This window comes from Coregonus clupeaformis, chromosome 31 (assembly GCF_020615455.1).
Source record: "Coregonus clupeaformis isolate EN_2021a chromosome 31, ASM2061545v1, whole genome shotgun sequence".
Taxonomy (NCBI): Eukaryota; Metazoa; Chordata; class Actinopteri; order Salmoniformes; family Salmonidae; genus Coregonus; species Coregonus clupeaformis.
The window spans coordinates 27,444,845-27,470,373 of record NC_059222.1 but is presented as its reverse complement, the minus strand read 5'-3'; the positions used below and the strand labels follow the sequence as shown (position 1 = coordinate 27,470,373).

The following is a 25,529-nucleotide window of genomic DNA, read 5'->3' as shown; positions in this document are numbered from 1 at the left end:
CATTAAATTATGACTCAGTCAAGGTATTCCTCTGGAATGGAAAGGTGTCATTCATTACCAGAATGTTACCAAAATGTGGCATATATTTTCAATGCAAGTGCGTTCCAGCCTCAAATGAATACAATACAGAATGTTTTTGAAAATACAGAAAGGATGTTGCACTTAAGATAGAATCGCGTTGTTCCACCAATTAGGTGCCTTTTAGGTGAGTGGCAAGGCCTACACATTTTTTAGATACCCCTGCCCGAGGTAGAACAAAACACAACCATGTTTTTTCACATCTCTAATGTCTCACATTTATGAAATGGATGGTGGTGTAAAAATATTTTACTGCAAAAGTGGTTAAATGTATAGATATTGTGACACACCGCCTAAACTCAAAAAGTGCAGAATAATGCCTGGCTGGAGGGGGGATGGGCTGCATAAGCTCATGTAACCCAATATTGCAAGCTCTGATATTGCAAAAATGTAGAATACAAATAGTCAGTTGTCTGCCCTACATACACAAAACAACAGCATTAGGTTATATTAATGCATCTTGGAAATATAGACCTATAAACACAGAGATACAATATGAAGAAATATCAACTATGAATATTTATGATGAATGTAAGCTTTACTTTTTGGTGGCTGATTAATTGACAACTTTACAAGTCATGGTCCTGCCTGAAAAGAATACATACACACTAAGGAAAGAGGGTTCCTCAAGGGTTCTTTGGGAAGGGTGAAGGTTCTATGTGGAAACCACAGGAGGTTGGTGGCACCTTAATTGGGGAGGATGGGCTCGTGGTAATGATTGGAGTGGAATCAGTGGAATGCTATCAAATACATCAAACACATGGTTTTCATGTGCTTGATGCCATTCCATTTGCCCCGTTCCGGACATTATTATAAGCCATTCTCCCCTTAGCAGCCTCCACTGGTGGAAACATAATGACTCAAAGAACCCTTTGAGCCCTTTGATTGTCCTTTGCAGTTCACAAAATAGTTATTTACTCTTTTAGTGATAATTAAAATGTAGGGATGGCAGCTCATTCGAATATTTTGAGACGTGGTTTGCACACATCTCTTTTTGTGAGAGTATCATTCCAGTTTATCTAATCTGTTGTGTAATGCCATAACATGTTATATATGACCATGGCCAGTGATGGTGTCTTGTGAAAGATTAATGTATGGCCTTGATTAATGTGTCAATTTAGAACGGTTGACTAAATCAGTGGTTCTCAATTCTCTCCTCAGGGACCCTTAGCCATTCCAGAGCTAGCAACCTGATTCAACTTGTTAATAAACACAATAATAACACCCATGTAATTTTAACCACATAATATGTCTACCTAGAATACAAAAAGGGTCTACAAAGAACCTTTGAGATTGAGAAAAGTTTCTTTATAGAACCATTCTCCATAAAGGTTATATAAAGAACCATAAAAAGGGTTATATATAGACTAAAAAAAGGTTGTAACCATAGTGGAACCCTTTTTTGGTGCTATATAGAACCTTTTTTTAATGGTTCTTTATAGAACCTTAGGAAAGGGTTATTTATAGCACCATACAGGTTCCATTTAGAACCTTATGATCATGGTTCTTTATAGAACTTTCAAAAAAAGTTTCTATATAGCACCAACAAGGCATCCACTATGGCTACAAGCCAAATAACCCTTTTGGCACTATATAGAACCATTTGTTTTCAGTGTGTACAGTTACACGTCTTTTGATGTTGTGGCTCTAAGGAAAACAAGTGGGCTCAGACATAGAAATTACACTTTTGGGGTCCAAGGTTCCTTTATCCCTTACTCTTGTAATTTAGTCAGGGGGCTACCACAGATTATCTTTAGGGCCACCCTGGATTTTGCCCAAAATCCATTAAGGCTGCCATAATACCATTTGATGGAGGTCAAATCACGTGTAAATATGAATTTTGTAGAACAGAAGCATTTTTTTCAGAATTGTGTACAGCACTCATGCCCTTAAAGACTGTGTTGGGGTAAATCAATTTTATTCTGAATCCAATATGGCCAACATAATTACACTCAAACACCTACGCCTGCATATAAATTGCCCTGGTTTAGTTTGTATTGTGTTATTCTGTCTTTAACACTAGAACTGCTGGGCCTCGACAGACCCCCCTTTAAGCTAATGAGCAGTCATTCTGACTCAAACATTCTAACAGTCTAATTAATACATTTCATATATGCTGTCGCACAAATAATTGTTTGGTTGTGTTTATGAAGGCCTTGGGTAACATTAGAATACTTTTAAAAATTATTTCAAATAACACAATAGCATTTTCATTAGTTTATGTTACTGTAGGCTATATGTAAAAACACAGGAAAACACAGAAAATACACAACAATTCAAGTGTTCAATAAATGTTATTTGTGGAGTGCCTTTGTTACAACTATGAAACAGAGACCATATGTGTTGGAACACGGTAACAGCTTATTTTTATAAAGACAACATACAAATAAAATACCCCAACCACCAAGACGCATGGTCAAATAATGAAAACATCAGTAGGCTAAACATCATTATAATCGCTAAACATCATTATAATCGCCAAGTGGCCTTGATAAATAGTGAAGCACAAAAGCAATAATGGTCAATTATTGTCAGCTGGTGCTTTTGTGTGTCAGTTGGATTTCATTTAGCTGTTAGCCCTTGTCCTAACAGTTGACACAATGTCGCAAGTGTAGAGAGGAGTAGGCAGGAGGCAGTCGCAGGTTTAGAACTACTGAATTTATTAAAGCACCATAGCTTAAGGCGGGACAAAACCCACAGTGCAAAAATATAAAGTTCTCAGGAAATAGTAGGAGAGATTCTTCTCAGGAAAACAAGCAACATATACAATGACCGACAAAGACAAATGACAGAGGGAGTATATATACAGTGATAGAGTGGGGATTGGAACCAGGTGTGTGTAATGATGACGAGACAAGTCCGGGGTTGATGAGTGAAGGGCGTTTGCCAGCAGCAGGTTCGGCAGCAGCTAGAAGGCCGGCGACGCCGAAAGCCTGAGCTGGACAGGAGGGGGAGCCAAAGCGAAGACTGGTGTGACACACAATTTTCATAACTTTCAGTGGCTTGACACACTTTGACAAACCTTTGTTTGGTTGTAGTGTGTAATAGTCTCCCGTTCTTTCTTTATTGTGTCCCGTTGTCTTGTCATTCTTCAGCACTGTTGTAGAGTACAATGGCTGTGCAGGTGCCTTACTTTGCGCAAAGGGAGGAGCTCCCATCTCACTTTGTTCATGGTGTAGGCCACACTTGTTTTCTTTGCAAGCAACTTGTTCACCAATGTCCATGGTGATATCTCTCCCCTTGGCAACTTAAGGTTCCACAAGCCTCATCACCACATTCTCTGACACTCGCTCACCTGCTGCCCGATGTGGATGTTTTCCCAGATATTGAAAGCCATTCAGCATGTACAATTACACACACTCTCACTGTGTAGCCTACTCCAAGTAGGACAGAGTAGACAGATAATACTGCTTTGGTTTGGTGGACTGATACATGGTACATAACATTTTGAGGTTATAATTAGAATGGATCAATACATTCTTCATTCACAATTGGTGATTACATTATTATGCATAGTTAGCTTCCCCTTGCTTATCAACTCATCCATTCTCCCCATCATACTTTACTTTTATTTCATCTGTTGTTATATGTGTGAAATTAGTGTCAGTATAGTTTAGGTTCAGTTTCGACGCAATTATCAGGGTGATTATTAACTATCGGGAGAAGGAGCGGAGCAGGCCCTACTCTCGGGAGAAGGAGGGGCAATGGGGGAAAACCATAAAACAATGACATGCCCTCCTAAAACAGTTTATAACTCCAGTTCTGTTTGTGAATAAATAAATAATGAGTGGTCAAAAATGACTGCTTTAGCGGTTCTAGTGTTAAAAGGGTTTAATACGGCTCTTGGTATGTCTATGAGTGGCAATGCCATGTCTCTGTTGTGTTTGAATAGCTGAAGCCAACTAGCTTTTAAATGTGTGTTCATGTTTTTCACGACATAAGCACACAGTAGTGTAACCAAGTTACAGGAAAGCAACTTGTAATACAAGTCAGCCACTCTAGTAGCGTATATGTACAGCTTTAACCGTATCCCTATTTTCCCCAAACTAAATGTGCAAAGTTGATTCAAATTAGAGGTGACCAGGACATGAGTGTGTCCTAACAGGGTGAGGCCTGACCAGGTTGCACAGCTAACTGGTCATTATGGGCAAGACGCAGCGACAAGGGCAGTATCCTTCCTCTATGACTGTCAGGGTATACAGGGCTGTGTGGTGATCAGTTTCCATTTCTACAGCAGTTGGGTTGAGGCACTCAGCAGATGCAGTTTGCATGCCAACAAGAACCATTGACTAACTGGAATGTTATCTCAGCCTGAATGATTCTGGAAGGTTATCTCTGCCTAAATGATGCAGGGGATACTCCAGTAGTGGAATAGTTAGGCGTCTGGTTGTGAAGGAGAGTCTATGAAATTGCTGTCAAAAACAGACCTGCCCTTAGATCTTTCCAACACCTAATTGACCTGTGGCTGGAGTTATTTATGTTGAATATGGCAAAAAGTCCTTAATGTGGCATATACTTTTATATTCCTTTGGAAGTCAGGTAGAGTGATTATTTGGCCGATATTTACTGTGGGTAGTTGGTTGTGATTACGGTCTGGGGCAGGCCAAGGAGGAGATGAGGAGAGTGACATAACCTGTGAGGGTGACATCAGGTTACCTAGAGGTTACTTAGAGTGTAGGTCATAGACTGTGACTATGAAGCATTGGTCATGAGGGACGTAGCACAGCTCCACACACATATACACTCAAAGATGATCCCTGGGCTTTGATGGAAAGTAAAGGGGTTGCAGAGGTGGTGGAACTGATCAAGCAGAGACCACTATCTCACAGTCAATCCCCAGCCACCATACACGATCACATACAGTATCTTTGTTTAAGTTTGACCGTCCTAAAGGGCCTCTTGTTTGCCATAGATGGCATTATGCCCTTATATGTTGGGATTACTGAACAGTTTCCCACGCCAATGCATTAGTCACCACAGCATGAGAGCTCATTCTTCACATACAAGTCCAGTTCAGGTGTCATATGAGCTGGCCAGCCCTGGGTGGTAGCAAAATAGGTGCATATGAGGGCAATGCATGCCAACAGTTTCCAGATGGCATTTTGGCTGTTGAATGGCCTCCTGACATGTGGCAGTCCAGTTCCATGGTTTCTCTGTCTCTAGTAACTGCCAGAGAGGGGACTGATGGTGGAGTGGGCCTATCGAGGATAGTTCTGGGAGATTCAGGATGGCATTGACATTGGAGAGGTGTGTTGGTTCAATGTGGTGAACACCTGCCTTATGCGGTTGCATCCCAATGTCACTAAGTCAACATGTACGGCAACTCCAGGGAAGACTGGGAGATTCAAGATGGCATTGACATTGGATAGGCAGAATTCCTATGATGTGAAGGCCCACTAAGTTGATGGCATTTCTTGTCAATGAGTGTCAGGTTGTGTGGATTCATTGTAGTGAACACCTGCCTAATGCGCTTGTCATCATGTGTGGTTGAATCCTCCCCATACACCATAATATCACCAAGTCAACATACAGCAACTCCAGGGCAGACAGCCAGGAGGGTGGACAAGACTTTTGAAAAAAATAAATATGCCAGTTCAACCCAAACAGCATAGGAGTGCACCAGAACATCCCAATGCGCATCATAAATGCAGTGAGCCAGCAGAAGGTCATGTTGGATTCAGGCAGCCGTATCGGACTAGCAATGAATCAAAGCTTACTTCTAAATAATAAGGTGACTTAAAGTGATTTAAGAGCCCAATCCTGGAGGCACAAGTTATACCACAGTTGGTATACCGCAAGTTGTAGAGCTAGGGAGAGGGTGCCCATGGTTCTCTTTTCTTTCGTTGGAGCCTCTGAGTTGCCTCATTGATCCTCAGATGCTCGTAACTTGGAATACTTGGTGTTGCCATGCCAAGAAGTCTGCTTCCTTTTTTATATCCAGACAAAGGTGTTTGAGTGTAATTATGGCAGGCGTATTGGATTCCCAACATGGTTGAATTACACTAAAATAGTACAGGTCATAAGTACCGTACACAAATCTGAAAGATCTAAAACATGTACAGTGAGGGAAAAAAGTATTTGATCCCCTGCTGATTTTGTACGTTTGCCCACTGACAAAGAAATGATCAGTCTATAATTTTAATGGTAGGTTTATTTGAACAGTGAGAGACAGAATAACAACATAAAAATCCAGAAAAACACATGTCAAAAATGTTATAAATTGATTTGTATTTTAATGAGGGAAATAAGTATTTGACCCCCTCTCAATCAGAAAGATTTCTGGCTCCCAGGTGTCTTTTATACAGGTAACGAGCTGAGATTAGGAGCACACTCTTAAAGGGAGTGGTCCTAATCTCAGCTTGTTAACTGTATAAAAGACACCTGTCCACAGAAGCAATCAATCAATCAGATTCCAAACTCTCCACCATGGCCAAGACCAAAGAGCTCTCCATGCATGTCAGGGACAAGATTATAGACCTACACAAGGGTGGAATGGGCTACAAGACAATCGCCAAGCAGCTTGGTGAGAAGGTGACAACAGTTGGTGCGATTATTCGCAAATGGAAGAAACACAAAAGAACTGTCAATCTCCCTCGGCCTGGGGCTCCATGCAAGATCTCACCTCGTGGAGTTGCAATGATCATGAGAACGGTGAGGAATCAGCCCAGAACTACACAGGAGGATATTGTCAATGATCTCAAGGCAGCTGGGACCATAGTCACCAAGAAAACAATTGGTAACACACTACACCATGAAGGACTGAAATCCTGCAGCGTCCGCAAGGTCCCCCTGCTCAAGAAAGCACATATACAGGCCCGTCTGAAGTTTGCCAATGAACATCTGAATGATTCAGAGGAGAACTGGGTGAAAGTGTTGTGGTCAGATGAGACCAAAATGGAGCACTTTGGCATCAACTCAACTCGCCGTGTTTGGAGGAGGAGGAATGCTGCCTATGACCCCAAGAACACCCTCCCCACCGTCAAACATGGAGGTGGAAACATTATGCTTTGGGGGTGTTTTTCTGCTAAGGGGACAGGACAACTTCACCGCATCAAAGGGACGATGGACGGGGCCATGTACCGTCAAATCTTGGGTGAGAACCTCCTTCCGTCAGCCAGGGCATTGAAAATGGGTCGCGGATGGGTATTCCAGCATGACAATGACCCAAAACACACGGCCAAGGCAACAAAGGAGTGGCTCAAGAAGAAGCATATTAAGGTCCTGGAGTGGCCTAGCCAGTCTCCAGACCTTAATCCCATAGAAAATCTGTGGAGGGAGCTTAACGTTCGAGTTGCCAAACGTCAGCCTCGAAACCTTAATGACTTGGAGAAGATCTGCAAAGAGGAGTGGGACAAAATCCCTCCTGAGATGTGTGCAAACCTGGTGGCCAACTACAAGAAACGTCTGACCTCTGTGATTGCCAACAAGGGTTTTGCCACCAAGTACTAAGTCATGTTTTGCAGAGGGGTCAAATACTTATTTCCCTAATTCAAATGCAAATCAATTTATAACATTTTTGACATGCGTTTTTCTGGATTTTTTTGTTTTTATTCTGTCTCTCACTGTTCAAATAAACCTGCCATTAAAATTATAGACTGATCATGTCTTTGTCAGTGGGCAAACGTACAAAATCAGCAGGGGATCAAATACTTTTTTCCCTCACTGTATATACAGGTGATTAAAACACCATTTAATGGTATTGTGGCAGCCATATTGGATTTTAGACGCCATAATGGATTTGGCCCCATAAAGTAATTGCAAGAGGCTGAACATCCAATCCACTAAGGTACCTTTGATTGAAAATAAATGACAGTTTTCACTATCTCAGCCCGGAGCTGATTAAATTACAGTAGCCATAACAAAAAAACGTGTAACCATTTGTTTTTGTCAGGCAGAACCACACACCACTGAATGAGAGCAAATTTGACTTGGACATTTTTTTATTAATGAGCTACCAAAAAGTAAAGCATACATTCATCATACATATTCATAGTTGATATTTCTGCCTATTCTATCTCAGTGTTTACAGGTATATATTTTCAAGATGCATAATTTTTTGTATTTATTTTTTACCTTTATTTAACTAGGCAAGTCAGATAAGAACAAATTCTTATTTACAATGACGGCCTACCAAAAGGCAAATGGCCTCCTGAGGGGATGGGGGCTGGGATTTAAAAAATAAATATATATAAATATAGGACCAAACACACATCACAACAAGAGAGACAACACAACACTACATAAAGATAGACCTAAGACAACAACATAGCATGGCAGCAACACACGACAACACAGCAAGGTAGCAACCCAACATGAAAACAACATGGTAGCAGCACAAGACATGGTACAAACATTATTGGGCACAGACAACAGCACAAAGGGCAAGAAGGTAGAGACAACAATACATCACGCGAAGCAGCCACAATTGTCAGTAAGAGTGTCCATGATTGAGTCTTTGAATGAAGAGATGGAGATAACACTGCCCAGTTTGAGTGTTTTTTGCAGCTCGTTCCAGTCGCTAGCTGCAGCGAACTGGAAAGAGGAGCGACCCAGGGATGTATGTGCTTTGGGGACCTTTAACAGAATGTGACTGGCAGAACGGGTGTTGTATGTGGAGGATGAGGGCTGCAGTAGATATCTCAGATAGGGGGGAGTGAGGCCTAAGAGGGTTTTGTAAATAAGCATCAACCAGTGGGTCTTGCGACAGGTATACAGAGATTACCAGTTTACAGAGGAGTATAGAGTGCAGTGATGTGTCCTATAAGGAGCATTGGTGGCAAATCTGATGGCCGAATGGTAAAGAACATCTAGCCGCTCGAGAGCACCCTTACCTGTCAATCTATAAATTACGTCTCCGGAATCTAGCATGGGTAGGATGGTCAACTGAATCAGGGTTAGTTTGGCAGCTGGGGTGAAAGAGGAGCGATTACGATAGAGGAAACCAAGTCTAGATTTAACCTTAGCCTGCAGCTTTGATATGTGCTGAGAGATGGACAGTGTACTGTCTAGCCATACTCCCAAGTACTTGTATGAGGTGACTACCTCAAGCTCTAAACCCTCAGAGGTTGTAATCACACCGGTGGGGAGAGGGGCATACTTCTTACCAAACCATAAGATATCCTAATGCTGTTTGTTTGTGTATGTAGGGCAGACAACTGACTACTTGTATTCCAAATGTTAGCAATATCAGAGCTGCAATATTGGATTACATGAGTTTATGTGGCCCATCCCCCCTCCAGCCAGGCATTATTCTGCACACTTTGAGTTTAGGCGGTGTGTCACAATATCTATCAATTTAACCACTTTTGCAGAAAAATATTTTTAAACAACCATCCATTTCATAAATGGGAGACATTAGAGATGTGAAAAAATATGGTTGTGTTTTGTTTTACCTCGGGTACGGGTATCTCAAAAACTAAAGCCCTTTTTGAGGATTGGCCACTAGCCTATTTTGAGGAGTGTACTGTAACTTGGTGATTATTTTATTTTTATGATTATTTTTATTTCACCAGATTTTAACATTCAGTCATAAAGAGCACATGTTCAGCTTAACTAAAAACATGTTTCCATCTCATGAGGTTATTAAGTAAAAAAATGACTATAGTAAGTGCCTATTAAGTACCAAATAAAGTAACAGGGTTGATCGTAACAGGGTGGACGGGGGGAATGGAAGCGTGTTGTGTGTAACAGGGCCTGGCAGTTGAATGCAAGCTTCACCCAAAAATTTAAATTGTGAAAACATTTCCAGCCTATCTATCTACAGTATGGGTAACAGGGTTGACGTGTTATGCCGACCCGCTCAATTTTCTGCCACAAAACACCAGAAAATGGCCAAAAAGAGTAGAACCAGCTCACCTGCTTTGACACTATGATTTGACTATTAGATGTTCAATGTTTCTTTAGAAAAAGTATTATTTAAAAAGGAATGGTTTCACCATATTAAAACGGGAGTTCAGTTCAGGTACCAGGGTTGACCTTAAAATGAGTGACATACAGCGGGGGAAAAAGTATTTAGTCAGCCACCAATTGTGCAAGTTCTCCCACTTAAAAAGATGAGAGAGGCCTGTAATTTTCATCATAGGTACACGTCAACTATGACAGACAAAATGAGGGAAAAAAATGCAGAAAATCACATTGTAGGATTTTTAATGAATTTATTTGCAAATTATGGTGGAAAATAAGTATTTGGTCAATAACAAAAGTTTCTCAATATTTTGTTATATACCTTTTGTTGGCAATGACACAAGTCAAACGTTTTCTGTAAGTCTTCACAAGGTTTTCACACACTGTTGCTGGTATTTTGGCCCATTCCTCCATGCAGATCTCCTCTAGAGCAGTGATGTTTTTGGGCTGTCGCTGGGCAACACAGACTTTCAACTCCCTCCAAAGATTTTCTATGGGGTTGAGATCTGGAGACTGGCTAGGCCACTCCAGGACCTTGAAATGCTTCTTACGAAGCCACTCCTTCGTTGCCCGGGCGGTGTGTTTGGGATCATTGTCATGCTGAAAGACCCAGCCACGTTTCATCTTCAATGCCCTTGCTGATGGAAGGAGGTTTTCACTCAAAATCTCACGATACATGGCCCCATTCATTCTTTCCTTTACACGGATCAGTCGTCCTGGTCCCTTTGCAGAAAAACAGCCCCAAAGCATGATGTTTCCACCCCCATGCTTCACAGTAGGTATGGTGTTCTTTGGATGCAACTCAGTATTCTTTGTCCTCCAAACACGACGAGTTGAGTTTTTACCAAAAAGTTATATTTTGGTTTCATCTGACCAAATGACATTCTCCCAATCCTCTTCTGGATCATCCAAATGCACTCTAGCAAACTTCAGACGGGCCTGGACATGTACTGGCTTAAGCAGGGGGGACACGTCTGGCACTGCAGGATTTGAGTCCCTGGCGGCGTAGTGTGTTACTGATGGTAGGCTTTGTTACTTTGGTCCCAGCTCTCTGCAGGTCATTCACTAGGTCCCCCCGTGTGGTTCTGGGATTTTGCTCACCGTTCTTGTGATCATTTTGACCCCACGGGGTGAGATCTTGCGTGGAGCCCCAGATCGAGGGAGATTATCAGTGGTCTTGTATGTCTTCCATTTCCTAATAATTGCTCCCACAGTTGATTTCTTCAAACCAAGCTGCTTACCTATTGCAGATTCAGTCTTCCCAGCCTGGTGCAGGTCTACAATTTTGTTTCTGGTGTCCTTTGACAGCTCTTTGGTCTTGGTCATAGTGGAGTTTGGAGTGTGACTGTTTGAGGTTGTGGACAGGTGTCTTTTATACTGATAACAAGTTCAAACAGGTGCCATTAATACAGGTAACGAGTGGAGGACAGAGGAGCCTCTTAAAGAATAAGTTACAGGTCTGTGAGAGCAAGAAATCTTGCTTGTTTGTAGGTGACCAAATACTTATTTTCCACCATAATTTGCAAATAAATTCATAAAAAATCCTACAATGTGATTTTCTGGAAAAAGAATTCTCAAGAATTCACATTTTTTTTCCTCATTTTGTCTGTCATAGTTGACGTGTACCTATGATGAAAATTACAGGCCTCTCTCATCTTTTTAAGTGGGAGAACTTGCACAATTGGTGGCTGACTAAATACTTTTTTCCCCCACTGTATATATATTTTTTACTTAAAATGAATCTCTAATCACATTAACAAAATAATAATCTTCAGAAAGTACTTTGTAAAAGCAACAAAATAACTAGCTAGGGCTTTACAATGATGGTGAAAACCTGGAGAAATGTTGTGGTAATGGGTTCAAATCTTCCTAGAAGTCACAGAGGATGCACAGAGGGACATGTCAAGATGTAGAATTTTGGCACTTTAGCAAGTCTTTATTCATTTGAAAAATCAGATGTATATAATTTCCATGTGGTCTATTTTAAAGGGCACTTCATTTAATATAACAGGCTTTTATATTATAGGCACAATTTCTACTTAAAATAATCAAAGGCACTCATTTCGTGGAACGACCCAGCTGCGGAAGAAAGGTAGACAGACAAAAATATACTTTAAATCATGGGTCGGTAATGTCCAAAACTGGATTGCGAGTGATTTATTTTGTCTCCCTTAAGATTTTAGAAAAAAATTGACAAATAAATAATAGTAATTGTTAAATCACCAGGAATTCAGCTAAAAATGTGTTTAATTTAGGAAAATCTGTTCTCAAGTATTCCCACAAATAAAAAAATAGATATGTGATCGTGTATCAATGTAGTTAAGGTATGAAACTATTGTTATTTTCAAATACAATCTCTTTTTGGGCTTAGTTGTGGTCAATTTGCAGTGTACAAATTATTATAATTATGTTCCGCCCCTCCGACCATTCGCTCTGACAAAAATCTGGCTGCGGCTGAATCTAGTTGCCTACGCTGCTTTAAATTCTCAGTTAATCATATCCACCCCTGTCATCTATATGCAAATGACACCATCATCTATAGCACTGCTCCCACGCTAGATGTGGCATTTCTCAAATTGCAGAAAGCGTTTAATTTTGTCCAACATAACCTCTTTCAGCTCAAATTGGTCATAGATTTACAGAAAACCAAACTAATGGTATTTTTAAGAACAAGAAAGCAATACCCTACTCTGCCTCAGATAGTCACTTTGCAAAACAAGCCAAATACTTGGGATTTCACCTTGATGAAACTCTGTCTTTTAAGCTCCACATTCAACAGCTCACTAAAAAGCCTAAACGTAAGCTGGCATTTTTCTTTAGAAACAAGTCTTGTTTTTCATTTCAAGCTAGAAAAGACCTTGTTGCAGCCTTTTTTTGCCTTTGTTTGTCTGAGGTGATATTCTGTACATGAATGCCCTGGGGTCTTACCTGCACACACTAGATACACTTTACCATGCTGCTTTAAGATTAGTAAACAACACAACATCTCTTACACATCACTGTACCTTATATCAGTTAGCAGGATGGCCATCCCTAACTGTAAGGTGACAGGCTCATTGGTAGGCCTACATGTTTGTCTATAAATCCATTTTAGGGCAGCTGCCAATATATTTAAGCACTTTACTCACCCAACAGAGTCATGGACATTACCGTCTGAGATCACAGAACTGTATTTGAAATAATGTTCCCAACACAAGAACAGAGTTTGGTAAGAGTGCTTTTAGCTTTGCTGCCCCATCATCTAGGAACACTTCGCAAAAGGACTTAAAACAAGATCATTTCATTCTGATTTATGATTTTAAATCCCAGATTGGAGGGCTGTTGACCATAGATTGCACATTAAACCTGCTCTTTTAAGTTATCTTATGCACTTCCATTCATAGTAGCTTTATGTTGTGTTGTGTTGTGTCGAGTGGTGTAGTGCTATTCTTTTAGATGAGGGAGCGCAAAGTTACATTTTCTTTGACATCATAATTTCCTCAATCAAAGTTTGTACTGACAGATGTAGCCAATTATATAATAATATAATATAGAATATGCATAAAATGCATCCTCCAATTGCAATGTCTGCCTATGCCTACACATAATGTCTCAATACATTTTAGAATTTGTAATACTCTCAAACACCAAGTTAGGTATAGGCTACCAAATTGGTGCATTCACCTTATGATAGCCAGTGGGACAACCACTTTACACCATTGGGGAACAAGTCATCACTGTCAATCGTGAATGAAAATGGGAATTTAATGGGAATATGCATTTAGATTGTCTTGAATGACTGTTTCGTGAGTGAATAAGAGCAAATGGTGTTTACAAACTATTAGCCTTTCTTGTATTTTGTTTCAATCAAACCATATATTCTGCCTAGTGGCGCACTCTGTTGAGTTTTGGCGCATGAGAAAAAGAATGTGACTATTCAACTTCAGCTAACCATCCTAAAATATCATTAGACATGAGGAGGTGTTTTTGGTGTAACAGTAACGTTATAGGCCTACTATGCTATGGTATTATATTTGGTTCTGTTATGTAAAATGCAAATTCATCATTATGTGATCTTGCGAGACACTGATTCAGATTTGATCTCTAACTTTACTAAAAGTTAAAAGGAAACTCCCCAAATACAGGTGTGCCAAGCATACAGAAGAAGTCTTGAGGCTGTAATGTCTGCCAAAGGTGCTTCAACGAAGTACTGAGTAAAGGGTCCGAATACTCATGTAAATGTGGTATTTCAGTTATTATTATTTTTGGGGTGTCACGCCCTGACTCAGGGGATGTTTATTTGTTGAGTCAGGGTGTGTATGTTCCGTGTTAAGGTATGTTGTGTTGTGCTGCCTTGGACTTCACGTATCGTTTGTTTATTGTTTTGTTGTTGTGTTTATTCGTTAATAAACATGTATGCATATCACGCTGCGCCTTGGTCTGACCCGTCTATAAACGATCGTGACAGAAGATCCCACCAAACGAGGACCAAGCAGCGTGCCCAGGAAGAGCGAATAGCGATGTCACAGGTGGGCAAATGGTGGTCATGGGAGGAGATATTTGCAGGGAAAGGGCCATGGGCAAAGGTAGATGCCCAGGCAGGAGAGGAGCAACGGCAGCACAGAGGAAGCCGGTCGAGGAAGAAGCCCGAGAGACAGCCCCAATAAAAAAAAATTGGGGGGGGCTAAGAGGGTGGTTGGCGGAGCCTAGTGTTAGAGCAGAGCCAACTCCCCGTACTCACGCGAGGACGCGTGTGACTGGGCAGGCTCCATGTTATGCGGAGCTACGTACTGTGTCGCCAATGTGCCGGCACAGTCCTGTACGTCCTGTGCTAGCACCACGCACGTGTCGTGCGAAGATGGGCATTCAGCCAGGACGGGGTGTGCCGGCTCAACGCTCCTGGTCTCCAGTACGCCTCCTCGGTCCCGCATATCCTGCGCCTGTTCTACGAGCTGTATCGCCAGTGCGCGTGCACAGCCCAGTGCGTCCTGTGCCAGTGCCCCGCATGTGTAGTGCGAAAGTGGGCAGCCAGCCAGGACGGGTTGTGCCAGCTCTCCGCTCCAGACCTCCAGTCTGCCTTCGCAGTCCGGTCCGGCCCGTTCCTGCTCCTCGCACCAAACCAGTGGTGCGTGTTACCAGCCCGGCCCGGCCTGTTCCTGCTCCTCGCACCAAGCCAGTGGTGCGCCTTCGCAGTCCGGTCCGGCCCATTCCTGCTCCTCGCACCAAACCAGTGGTGCGTGTTACCAGCCCGGTCCGGCCTGTTTCTGCTCCTCGCACCAAGCCAGTGGTGCGCGTCGCCAGCCCGGCCCGGCCTGTTCCTGCCCCTCGCACCAAGCCAGTGGTGCGCTTCGCCAGCCCGGTCCGGCCTGTTCCTGTCCCTCGCACCAAGCCAGTGGTGCGCGTCGCGAGCCGGTCCGGCATGTTCCTGTCCCTCGCACCAAGCCAGTGGTGCGCGTCGCCAGCCCGGTCCGGCCTGTTCCTGCCCCTTGCACCAAGCCAGTGGTGCGCGTCGCCAGCCCAGCCCGGCCTGTTCCTGCTCCCCGCACCAGGCCACTGGTCCGGCACCGGTCAGCTGCTCCACTCCGGAGCCAGAGCAGTCCGGTCCACCGGTACCCAGTTCAGCTCCGGTCAGCTGCTCCACTCCGGAGCCAGAGCAATCCGCTCCACCGGGGTCCAGTCCAGCTCCGGTCAGCGGATCCACTCCGGAGCCAGAGCAGTCCGCTCCACCGGTGCCCAGTTCAGCTCCGGTCAGCTGCTCCACTCCGGAGCCAGAGCAATCCGCTCCACCGGTGCCTGATCCAGCTCCGGTCAGCGGCTCCACTCTGGAGCCAGAGCAGTTCGCTCCACCGTCGTCGGGTCCAGCTCCAGTCAGCGGTTCTAGTCCAGACTCAGACGTCAGCCTCTCTCCAGGTTCGGGGTCTCCCACACCAGGGTCCAGACAGGGCTTGGTACTTCGTGGGAGGAAGGAGAGGGGAAGCAGCGCGCCGAGGTCCAGACCTGACCAGGGGCGCAACAGGGAGGCGGAGAATAGGTGGTGGTCACGCCCGGAGCCGGATCCGCCTCCGAGGCGGAATGCCCACCCGGGCCCTACCCTGTTATGTTTATGTGGCGCGGTCGGAGTCCGCACCTTTGGGGGGGGGGTACTGTCACGCCCTGACTCAGGGGACGTTTATTTGTTGAATCAGGGTGTGTATGTTCCGTGTTAAGGTATGCTGTGTTGTGCTGCCTTGGACTTCACGTATCGTTTGTTTATTGTTTTGTCGTTGTGTTTATTCGTTAATAAACATGTATGCATATCACGCTGCGCCTTGGTCTGACCCGTCTATAAACGATCGTGACATGGGGTGAAAATTGCACACACAAAAACTGCTTTTGCTTTGTCATTATGGGGTATTGTGTGTAGATTGATGAGGGGAAAAAAACTATTTAATCAATTTTAGAATAAAGCTGTAACATAACAAAATGTAGAAAAAGTCAAGGGGTCTGAATACTTTCCGAATGCACTGTACCAAGCTAAAACGGGCCCTGTGTAGGCTAAATATCCCAAGGATGGCTACAGCAACTTCCAGAGAGGGGCAGGCTCCATGGTCTTTGCGGTGGCCACTCTGGTTTGGGTGTCCTCGGCAGAACGATGTTGCCATAAGTAATTGGTCACATAGTTCTGGGTTCCACTTCGCAAGAGGGGGTCCGTGGAGTTTTATTAACATCAAGGCAGACACACAGTGAATTTTGATTTGTATTCAATGTTCTGATTGGCTAAAGTGGTCAAGCCTCCGAATGGCCTCCGCAGTGCACACACACCTATAGTTCTTCATCATTCTCGCCACCATCAGAAAAAAGACGGGGAAGAAATCACCATTTACCTACCTCTAGACTACTATACATATTTATTTGGTTTGTCATCCTATTATTTTTCATGGAATTTTAGTGGTAATTAAATATCATTTATTTCAAATGTATCCAAATTAATTGTCCAGAAATAGGTTTCCCAGCTCCGTGTATTCTCAAATTGAAAAAAGTGAGCCGTTCCTCCGCGTTCCGGCAGCACTACACCCCTGGTTGTGTCTCGTGTAACTATATGTATGTGGCTTTCTTTGCCAGGGCTTGGAAAATAGATGTAAATCTCAATGTGGTTAAATAAAGGATAAATACAATTTTGTAAATAATAATCTCCCCCTGTAGGACCGTGCCCCATACCCCAACAAACGTCTCACCGCCACCACCACCCTGACCGTAGACGTGCTGGACGGGGATGACCTGGGGCCTATGTTCCTGCCCTGCTCGCTGGTCGACAACACGCGTGACTGCAGCCCCCTCACCTATCGGGCCCACATCCTGGAGCTCACTGACCCAGTAAGTGTTACTGCAGACCAGCCCCAGCTCTAGAACCCCTGCTGAGTAGAAACATTTTACATGTCGCTCTATTCGAACAGGGCTGCTTGAGAGGCAGCTCACTCCTCAGCGCTGGGGAGAGAGGTAGCTGAGAGACAGCTTGGTTTCTCTGGCCTCTGTTTGCATGTCAGCCTCAGGAGCCATTTATGTCAGCAGCATGGCTGCGCTCATATTAATATTAAACACAAGGCTCAGTGTGATTTCTGTGTTTTTAAGCTAATTTCCAAGATTATGGCTTTGAATACACAGGGCTATTCGATTTATGATAGTGATAGATTTATGCTAGAGTTATGGGTAGTGGTGTATTTAATGTATTGGTTATGGATAATCATCATGGTGATGCAAATTCAAATGATGAGAATGACTATGAACATTAGAGATGCTATAGTTTTTTTTGTGATCACATTTTTTAAATTGTTATTGGTAAGACAGGCACACATGGACAAAGAAACAAGTGACAAGACAGAACAAGACAAACATTTCTCCTCTGACCCCATCCCACAGGACTTCCCCAACCCAGAGTAAGATTAGTAATTCACAATAGCTATTGTGAATGCATTGTAGCGTTCTATACAGATGACAGACACTTCTTATGATTGGAGGAATCATGTTGACTTGTCAGAGGTACTGTATAAATGAATGTGTATGGAAGTAATTTAGACTAGATTAGATTTATACTCCAAACATTTATACTCCAAACAGCGTGTTTTCTCATGTGGAATGATTATCAACATATCTCCTTGTCAGTTCCATAGATTTTTCTTCACTGATCTAGGTAGGCAGTCTCTCTTGATCAGAGTAAAAGGCAGAGTCAGGGAAGCATGGAAATGCTAGAATTACAAGACAGATAATTCACAGGTAATTTGTTTTACACTTTGGGCTCTCGTACCTTGAGTGGAATCACTGATTCAATTAAATTGTTACTAATCCAAATGTAAAATGGATACTCACAGAAACAAGGACAATTATTTTTTCCAGGCAACCCCATTAAATTGCCTTGGCGCTTCAATTAATCTAGAAAAGTATGGTTATTATCACTCATGACTTGAATGCACCCGGCGATTGAATCCCAGACTGCAAAAAAAAAAAAAACTTGAGTAGTACTGCAATACAGGCCAATGTTATTGTTGGTCCATTCCATTAACACTATCAAGCAACATTTTAGCAGAAATGTACAGTTACAGGTCAAACTATGACCTTGAGACGGCAGTGATACACAAAGAGCCTCACCAAACACAGTGTACAAAAACTGAATTTGCTTACGTTGAGATCCTTCCACACTCTGCAGCCAAATGACAGAACAAGGTAACTGGAGCCTTCCATTAAGTTTACGCCAGCTAGAACGCGCACAAGGACACATTTTACGAGTGCTGTGAGAGGCGACATTATGTGAGGGGCCCTGATTCTGATTGTGTATGTGGTGGCGATGCCAACATAACCTCTCATCAGGTCTTCAATACACCCCCACCTCCTCCTGCCAAGGATGCCATCCCCATCAATACCATCACTCATGGGGCTAGTTCAGATTCACATGCGTCATGATGAAGTCCTGTTATATTCCTCTTGTCTCTCTCAGACATCCTCTCAATTGTATCAGGGAGCTCAACCGCTATCTCCTAAACGCGCCTCTCATATCTCCTCTGCCGGTGCTTGACGAAACATTTAAATAAGGCTTCAACTTATTTATTTAGGCTCAGTACCACTCAAGTAAAACTAAGCTTGTGATTGGAGGGGAGGAGGAGGGAGAGATAGCGAAACAGCTGATAGTCCAGATCGTAAAAACTCCTTTAGCTGTTTGTCACAAAGTTACACTTCTGCTTCACACAAGCGTCTCCTTTCATGGTACACTTAGTTTGAAAGACAGTATCTCAGCCGAGGATCCAGGACACAGTGAGACATTCTGGGGAGCAGGGGCCATGGACCGGCCCTCGAGTCCCAGGGAGAATGCTCATAAATAGAGGAGAGTGGAGCAGTGGAGGCTGGTGGGAGGAGCTATAGGAGGACGGGCTGATTGTAATAGCTGGGATTGAATAAATGGAACGGAGTCAAACATGGTTTCCATATGTTTGATGTGTTTGATACCATTCCATTATTCCATTCCAGCCATTACAATGACCCATTCTCCTATAGCTCCTCCCACCAGCCTCCACTGGAGTGGAGGTACTTTCCCCAAGACAAACTGATCACTCCGCCTTTTTATATCCCTCCATAGCAGAGAGCTAGTGAGCCTCTCCGGAGCAGTAATAACATAAAAAGGTCAAACCAAGTAAGCTGAAGTGATGCTCCAATGCTGTTTCCTCTGTAAATTCTACCAATTTGCTCCCCCACCCATACGCAGCAGCACTCTGGACATCCTCTGTGGCTAGTGTTGGTAGAATCTAACATACCATCAGAGCTGAGATATCAGATTAGAAATACAGCACTGAGGGGACAGTGGGTAAGATACTGCTGGTGTCTGTTGACAATTACAACAGGAGGCTTTGAAAGTGTTAAATAATAATAATATGCCATTTAGCAGACGCTTTTATCCAAAGGGACTTACAGTCATGTGTGCATACATTTTTACGTATGGGTGGTCCCGGGGATCGAACCCACTACCCTGGCGTTACAAGCGCCATGCTCTACCAATTGAGCTACAGAGGACCAAGTGTTGTACCCCAGTGTTGAGTGGAGCGTAATTGTTTTGTTTGTGACTGGTGTGTATAAAATGGAAAGGAAAGTAGGCTGCATGTAATGAATTAATTCACTGGCTAATTTATTCCCTGGCTGAAATTTAAAGCTGGAATAAGATGTAGCTAATAATGAAGACGTGAACAGACAAATTATTCAAATCTAAGATTTAAGTAATTTGTTTTGCTAAACTGTGTTTCACATGAGTAATTAGCCGTTTTGAACACAGGTGCTGATATCATATGCATATCTGTCAAAATATGCCAGATACAGAGTCTTTTAATGTAAGTTCTTTATCAGTGTTCACCATGTATCATAGAGGAATCTGGAAGCTGCTCAGCATTTAATTGGATGGTTGGGTTCATCAGAGTAGAGCATCTTTTGGCATGTCCTCCTGTGGTTGAGGGGGAGTAGAGGAGTGAGCAAAGGGCTGCCATTTGTTCGTTACACCATCACAGATCACACCCCTGCAGAGAATCCATCCTCGTTAATTACAGTAATAAAATCTTCCCGTGCTTCAAGAGCCAATTTTCCTGTAGTTCAGCCTTTAAAACGGCCAGCTAACGTTCAGTCAACCATTGATTATGGGCCACGGATGTTGAACGGAGCAGAGGCCCCTGTCCGGTCTGCCGAGGAGGAATCGTTATGTTGTCATTCAGATCAAAGTAAACACATTAATTTGGCATCATGCCTAGTTGTGTATCTCAGTCACATGAAAGATTAATTTGTATTACACACTAAAGACGAATGGTTCGATATAACGGGTTATTTGGCTTGTAACCATAGCAGAACCCTTTTTGGTGCTATATGGAACCTTTTTTTGAAGGTTCTATAAAGAACCATGCTCATCAGGTTCTAAATGGAACCTGCATGGTGCTATACAGCCTGATACCAGTGATGGTGTAGGCCCAAATCAGCATGTTGTTTGTCCAACAGTTTCTTCTAAATCAAAGAGGAATAGGTGAAGCTATGGTTACATGCCACAGAACCCGTTAAATAGAACCATTCGTCTTTAGTGTGGGGCTATATTGAATCATACAAACACATTTATTTTTTACCATTGAGATTCGAAATCCATGTAATTAGTACACTGCTCCACCAGGATGGAGCTAGCATGCCATGTTTTTTACACATACAAAGCTGTTAATTTTAGTCTATTCAAACAGACCAATTTCAAAGGAAACAAGCACTCATTAAGATCAGGTGTGGACAATTAGTGGGTGTGGCAAACACACCTAAACACACTTAACAAGATAGAGGATAGAGAGAGTTTTGTTGATACTGAGAATGGAATGTATGTTTTTTTATAACATTCTTAGAACGTTCTTTGAACGTTACTAAAGTTTTGTGTGTTCTTTATGGAACATTTTCTTAATGTTCTCAGAACAATTTGAGAAAATTACTTTAAATAGAACCATGAGGAAACCTTTAGGAAATGTTATGCTGAAATAGGGCTTGGCGATATGGCCAAAATATCATATCACAATATTATTTACATTTTTTATGGTATTTTATGTTTTTGAATAATACAAGTTATAAATTTGCTTTATTAGTGCATGACCCTAGGGTGACAATACATATATTCTAAGAGATTTCAATGGGGCTTTCTCCATTCTGATTGTTTTATACTGTTCAATCAATAATTTTCATCATTTTCAGCAATTTCTGCATTTTCAGCACTCATTTGAGATCATTTCCACACTGCCACGTAGGGCTGCACGAAATGGGCAAGAAATCGAGGCCTTTTACAAAATAGTGCAATTGCGATTTTACTTGTGATTTAGATCAAAACACTTGTGTGAACTGTTGGAATCATGGAAATAGAATGATTATTCTAATTCTATAGTTAGAATATAATAGCGGGCACTTTGAATACAGTGTTGTTTGACATGATAACGAATGAAAAAGCCAGGAAGGAGTTATTGTGACAGGGTAAGAATCAAAGTGTTGGTCATGGTTTCCTAGGGGACCCTATAATCTTTGGCTACGTTAAATGTTTTCTCTCTTAGCTACTTGAAGTAGCTAACATATTCATGCTTCACCTATTCCTCTTTGATTTAGAAAAAACTGTTGGACAAACAACATGCTGATTTGGGCCTACACCATCACTGGTATCAGGCTGTATAGCTAGCTACGTTTGCTCTGACTCAGTACATTTGTTAGCTAGCTAGCCAGCTAACTAGCGATTAGCATTAGGGGTTAAAGCGATTTATTTTAATCACAACTTGCTAAGAAAATACTTAACTGTTTGCAGAGAGTAAGATACACAAACTAATAGTGTAATTATAGAACGCTGGTGGATTTACACTGAGTGTACAAAACATTAGGAACACCTGCTCATTCCATGACATAGACTGACCAGGTAAATCCAGATGAAAGCTATGATCCTTTATTGATGTCACTTGTTAAATCTACTTCAATCAGTGTAGATGAAGGGGAGGAGACAGGTTAAAGAAGGATTTTTAAGCCTTGAGACAATTGAGACATGGATTGTGTATGTATGTCATTCAGAGAGTGAATGGGCAAGACAAAAGATTTAAGTACCTTTGAACGGGGAATGGTAGTAGGTGCCAGGCGCAGCGGTTTGAGTTTGTCAAGAACTGCAACGCTGTTTCCGTGTGTATCAAGAATGGTCCACCACCCAAAGGACATTCAGCCAACTTGACACAACTGTGAGAAGCATTGGAGTCTACATGGGCCAGGATCCCTGTGGAACACTTTCAACACCTTGTAGAGTCCATACCCAGATGAATTGAGGCTGTTCTGAGGGAAAAACGGGGTGCACTCAATATTAGGAAGGTGTTTCTAATGTTTTGTACACTCAGTGTATATTAAGAAGCAAAGTGGAAATCAGCATCGTCATCATCAGCATCCTGTTGCATGTGCTGCATTGACCATGCAAACCGACCGCAAGTGGTCTCATGGTCAAGCAACAACAATTGTGCTCCTTGAGTGACAAGGGGCAAGGCTTGGTCTGTGTGGAAAGCGGCATGGAGAGAGAGAGAGGGAGAGGAGAGAGATGACTCGAGTAGCGGAGTAAACTATAAAAACAGGCGCTACACACGGCAAAGTAGCGTATCAAATTTAACAAACCAGATATTGAAATACAGTTATAGATGGTAAAGTAAAAACCCAAACCGATTCTTGCATTAATACCGGTATATAATAAAATACGGTATACTACCCAGCCCTATGCTGAAGTACTGAAATTCCCACAGGAGAACGTTGTTTCTTAACGTTCTCTGAACTACAGTGAGGGAAAAAAGTATTTGATCCCCTGCTGATTTTGTACGTTTGCCCACTGACAAAGACATGATCAGTCTATAATTTTAATGGTAGGTTTATTTGAACAGTGAGAGACAGAATAACAACAAAAAAATCCAGAAAAACGCATGTCAAAAATGTTATAAATTGATTTGCAAAACATGACTTAGTACTTGGTGGCAAAACCCTTGTTGGCAATCACAGAGGTCAGACGTTTCTTGTAGTTGGCCACCAGGTTTGCACACATCTCAGGAGGGATTTTGTTCCGCTCCTCTTTGCAGATCTTCTCCAAGTCATTAAGGTTTCGAGGCTGACGTTTGGCAACTCGAACCTTCAGCTCCCTCCACAGATTTTCTATGGGATTAAGGTCTGGAGACTGGCTAGGCCACTCCAGGACCTTAATGTGCTTCTTCTTGAGCCACTCCTTTGTTGCCTTGGCCGTGTGTTTTGGGTCATTGTCATGCTGGAATACCCATCCACGACCCATTTTCAATGCCCTGGCTGAGGGAAGGAGGTTTTCACCCAAGATTTGATGGTACATGGCCCCGTCCATCGTCCCTTTGATGCGGTGAAGTTGTCTTGTCCCCTTAGCAGAAAAACACCCCCAAAGCATAATGTTTTCACCTCCATGTTTGACGGTGGGGATGGTGTTCTTGGGGTCATAGTCAGCATTCCTCCTCCTCCAAACACGGCGAGTTGAGTTGATGCCAAAGAGCTCAATTTTGGTCTCATCTGACCACAACACTTTCACCCAGTTCTCCTCTGAATCATTCAGATGTTCATTGGCAAACTTCAGACGGCCCTGTATATGTGCATTCTTGAGACGGGGGACCTTGCGGGCGCTGCAGGATTTCAGTCCTTCACGGCGTAGTGTGTTACCAATTGTTTTCTTAGTGACTATGGTCCCAGCTGCCTTGAGATCATTGACTAGATCCTCCCGTGTAGTTCTGGGCTGATTCCTCACCGTTCTCATGATCATTGCAACTCCACGAGGTGAGATCTTGCATGGAGCCCCAGGCCAAGGGAGATTGACAGTTCTTTTGTGTTTCTTCCATTTGCGAATAATCACACCAACTGTTGTCACCTTCTCACCAAGCTGCTTGGCGATGGTCTTGTAGCCCATTCCAGCCTTGTGTAGGTCTACAATTTTGTCCCTGACATCCTTGGAGAGCTCTTTGGTCTTGGCCATGGTGGAGAGTTTGGAATCTGATTGATTGATTGCTTCTGTGGACTGGTGTCTTTTATACAGGTAACAAGCTGAGATTAGGAGCACTCCCTTTAAGAGTGTGCTCCTAATCTCAGTTTGTTACCTGTATAAAAGACACCTGGGAGCCAGAAATCTTTCTGATTGAGAGGGGGTCAAATACTTAGTTCATCATTAAAATGCAAATCAATTTATAACATTTTTGACATGCGTTTTTCTGGATTTTTTTGTTGTTATTCTGTCTCTCACTGTTCAAATAAACCTACCATTAAAATTATAGACTGATCATTTCTTTGTCAGTGGGCAAACGTACAAAATCAGCAGGGGATCAAATACTTTTTTCCCTCACTGTATTTGAACATTCCCAATGTTTGAACTTTTAGGAAACGTTCTGTTAAATTAATGAAATACCCAACAAAAGTTTTAAATGTCTTGAGAATGTTTCAAAGCCAAGCAACTACCCTGCACCATTCTCAGACAGTTTTGGGACGGTTGTATGCAAAATATCTAAAGTACAACCAAGCTCTCACCAAGCTCTAGGAAACATATGGTTCTCAGAACGTTATGTGCTAGCTGGGGTAGTTCCTTATCATACTGCTAGTGACTAAGGGCTGATTTAGGGAGTATCATCATAGCTAATCTGTCCACCGAGGAGAGGGCCCCACAGAGTCATTAGATTTACTGCAGTCATACTGGGGCCATTGTAATTGCAGGTGCTGAGATTACAATGGGCCCCACAGAGATAAATCATTGCCAAAGGTCCATGCTCACACCGCTACTCGCTGTCCATGATGAGCCGGGCGGGAGATGTACAGAGCAGAGAGGAGACCATGTTCACCTCTACTTAATGACTACTCATAGGGCTGTGTGAAGCATGATGATCAAGGAAAATAGGTAACAATGATAGGAGGAAAAGGCTTTAGTTTCATTTGGAGATGCAGAGCTTGACTTTTAAATGCAATGCTTTATTCCAGGTGGCTATATTACGTTTGCTGGTATGAATGTCTTGCCTCCTTATTATCTCTATACTCTACAAGGT

General features: G+C 42.7%; 1 protein-coding gene across 2 annotated transcripts in view; it reads left to right on the top strand.

The window, feature by feature from the left end:
• The window catches only part of LOC121547347 (protocadherin-15-like), a 225,215-nt gene that overhangs the window by 72,821 nt on the left and 126,865 nt on the right, over positions 1-25,529 (top strand). For both annotated transcript variants that reach the window (XM_041858563.2, XM_045209824.1), the window contains one exon: positions 17,143-17,313. In XM_041858563.2, the coding sequence (XP_041714497.2) occupies positions 17,143-17,313 (171 nt within the window). The remainder of the gene's footprint in view (positions 1-17,142; positions 17,314-25,529) is intronic.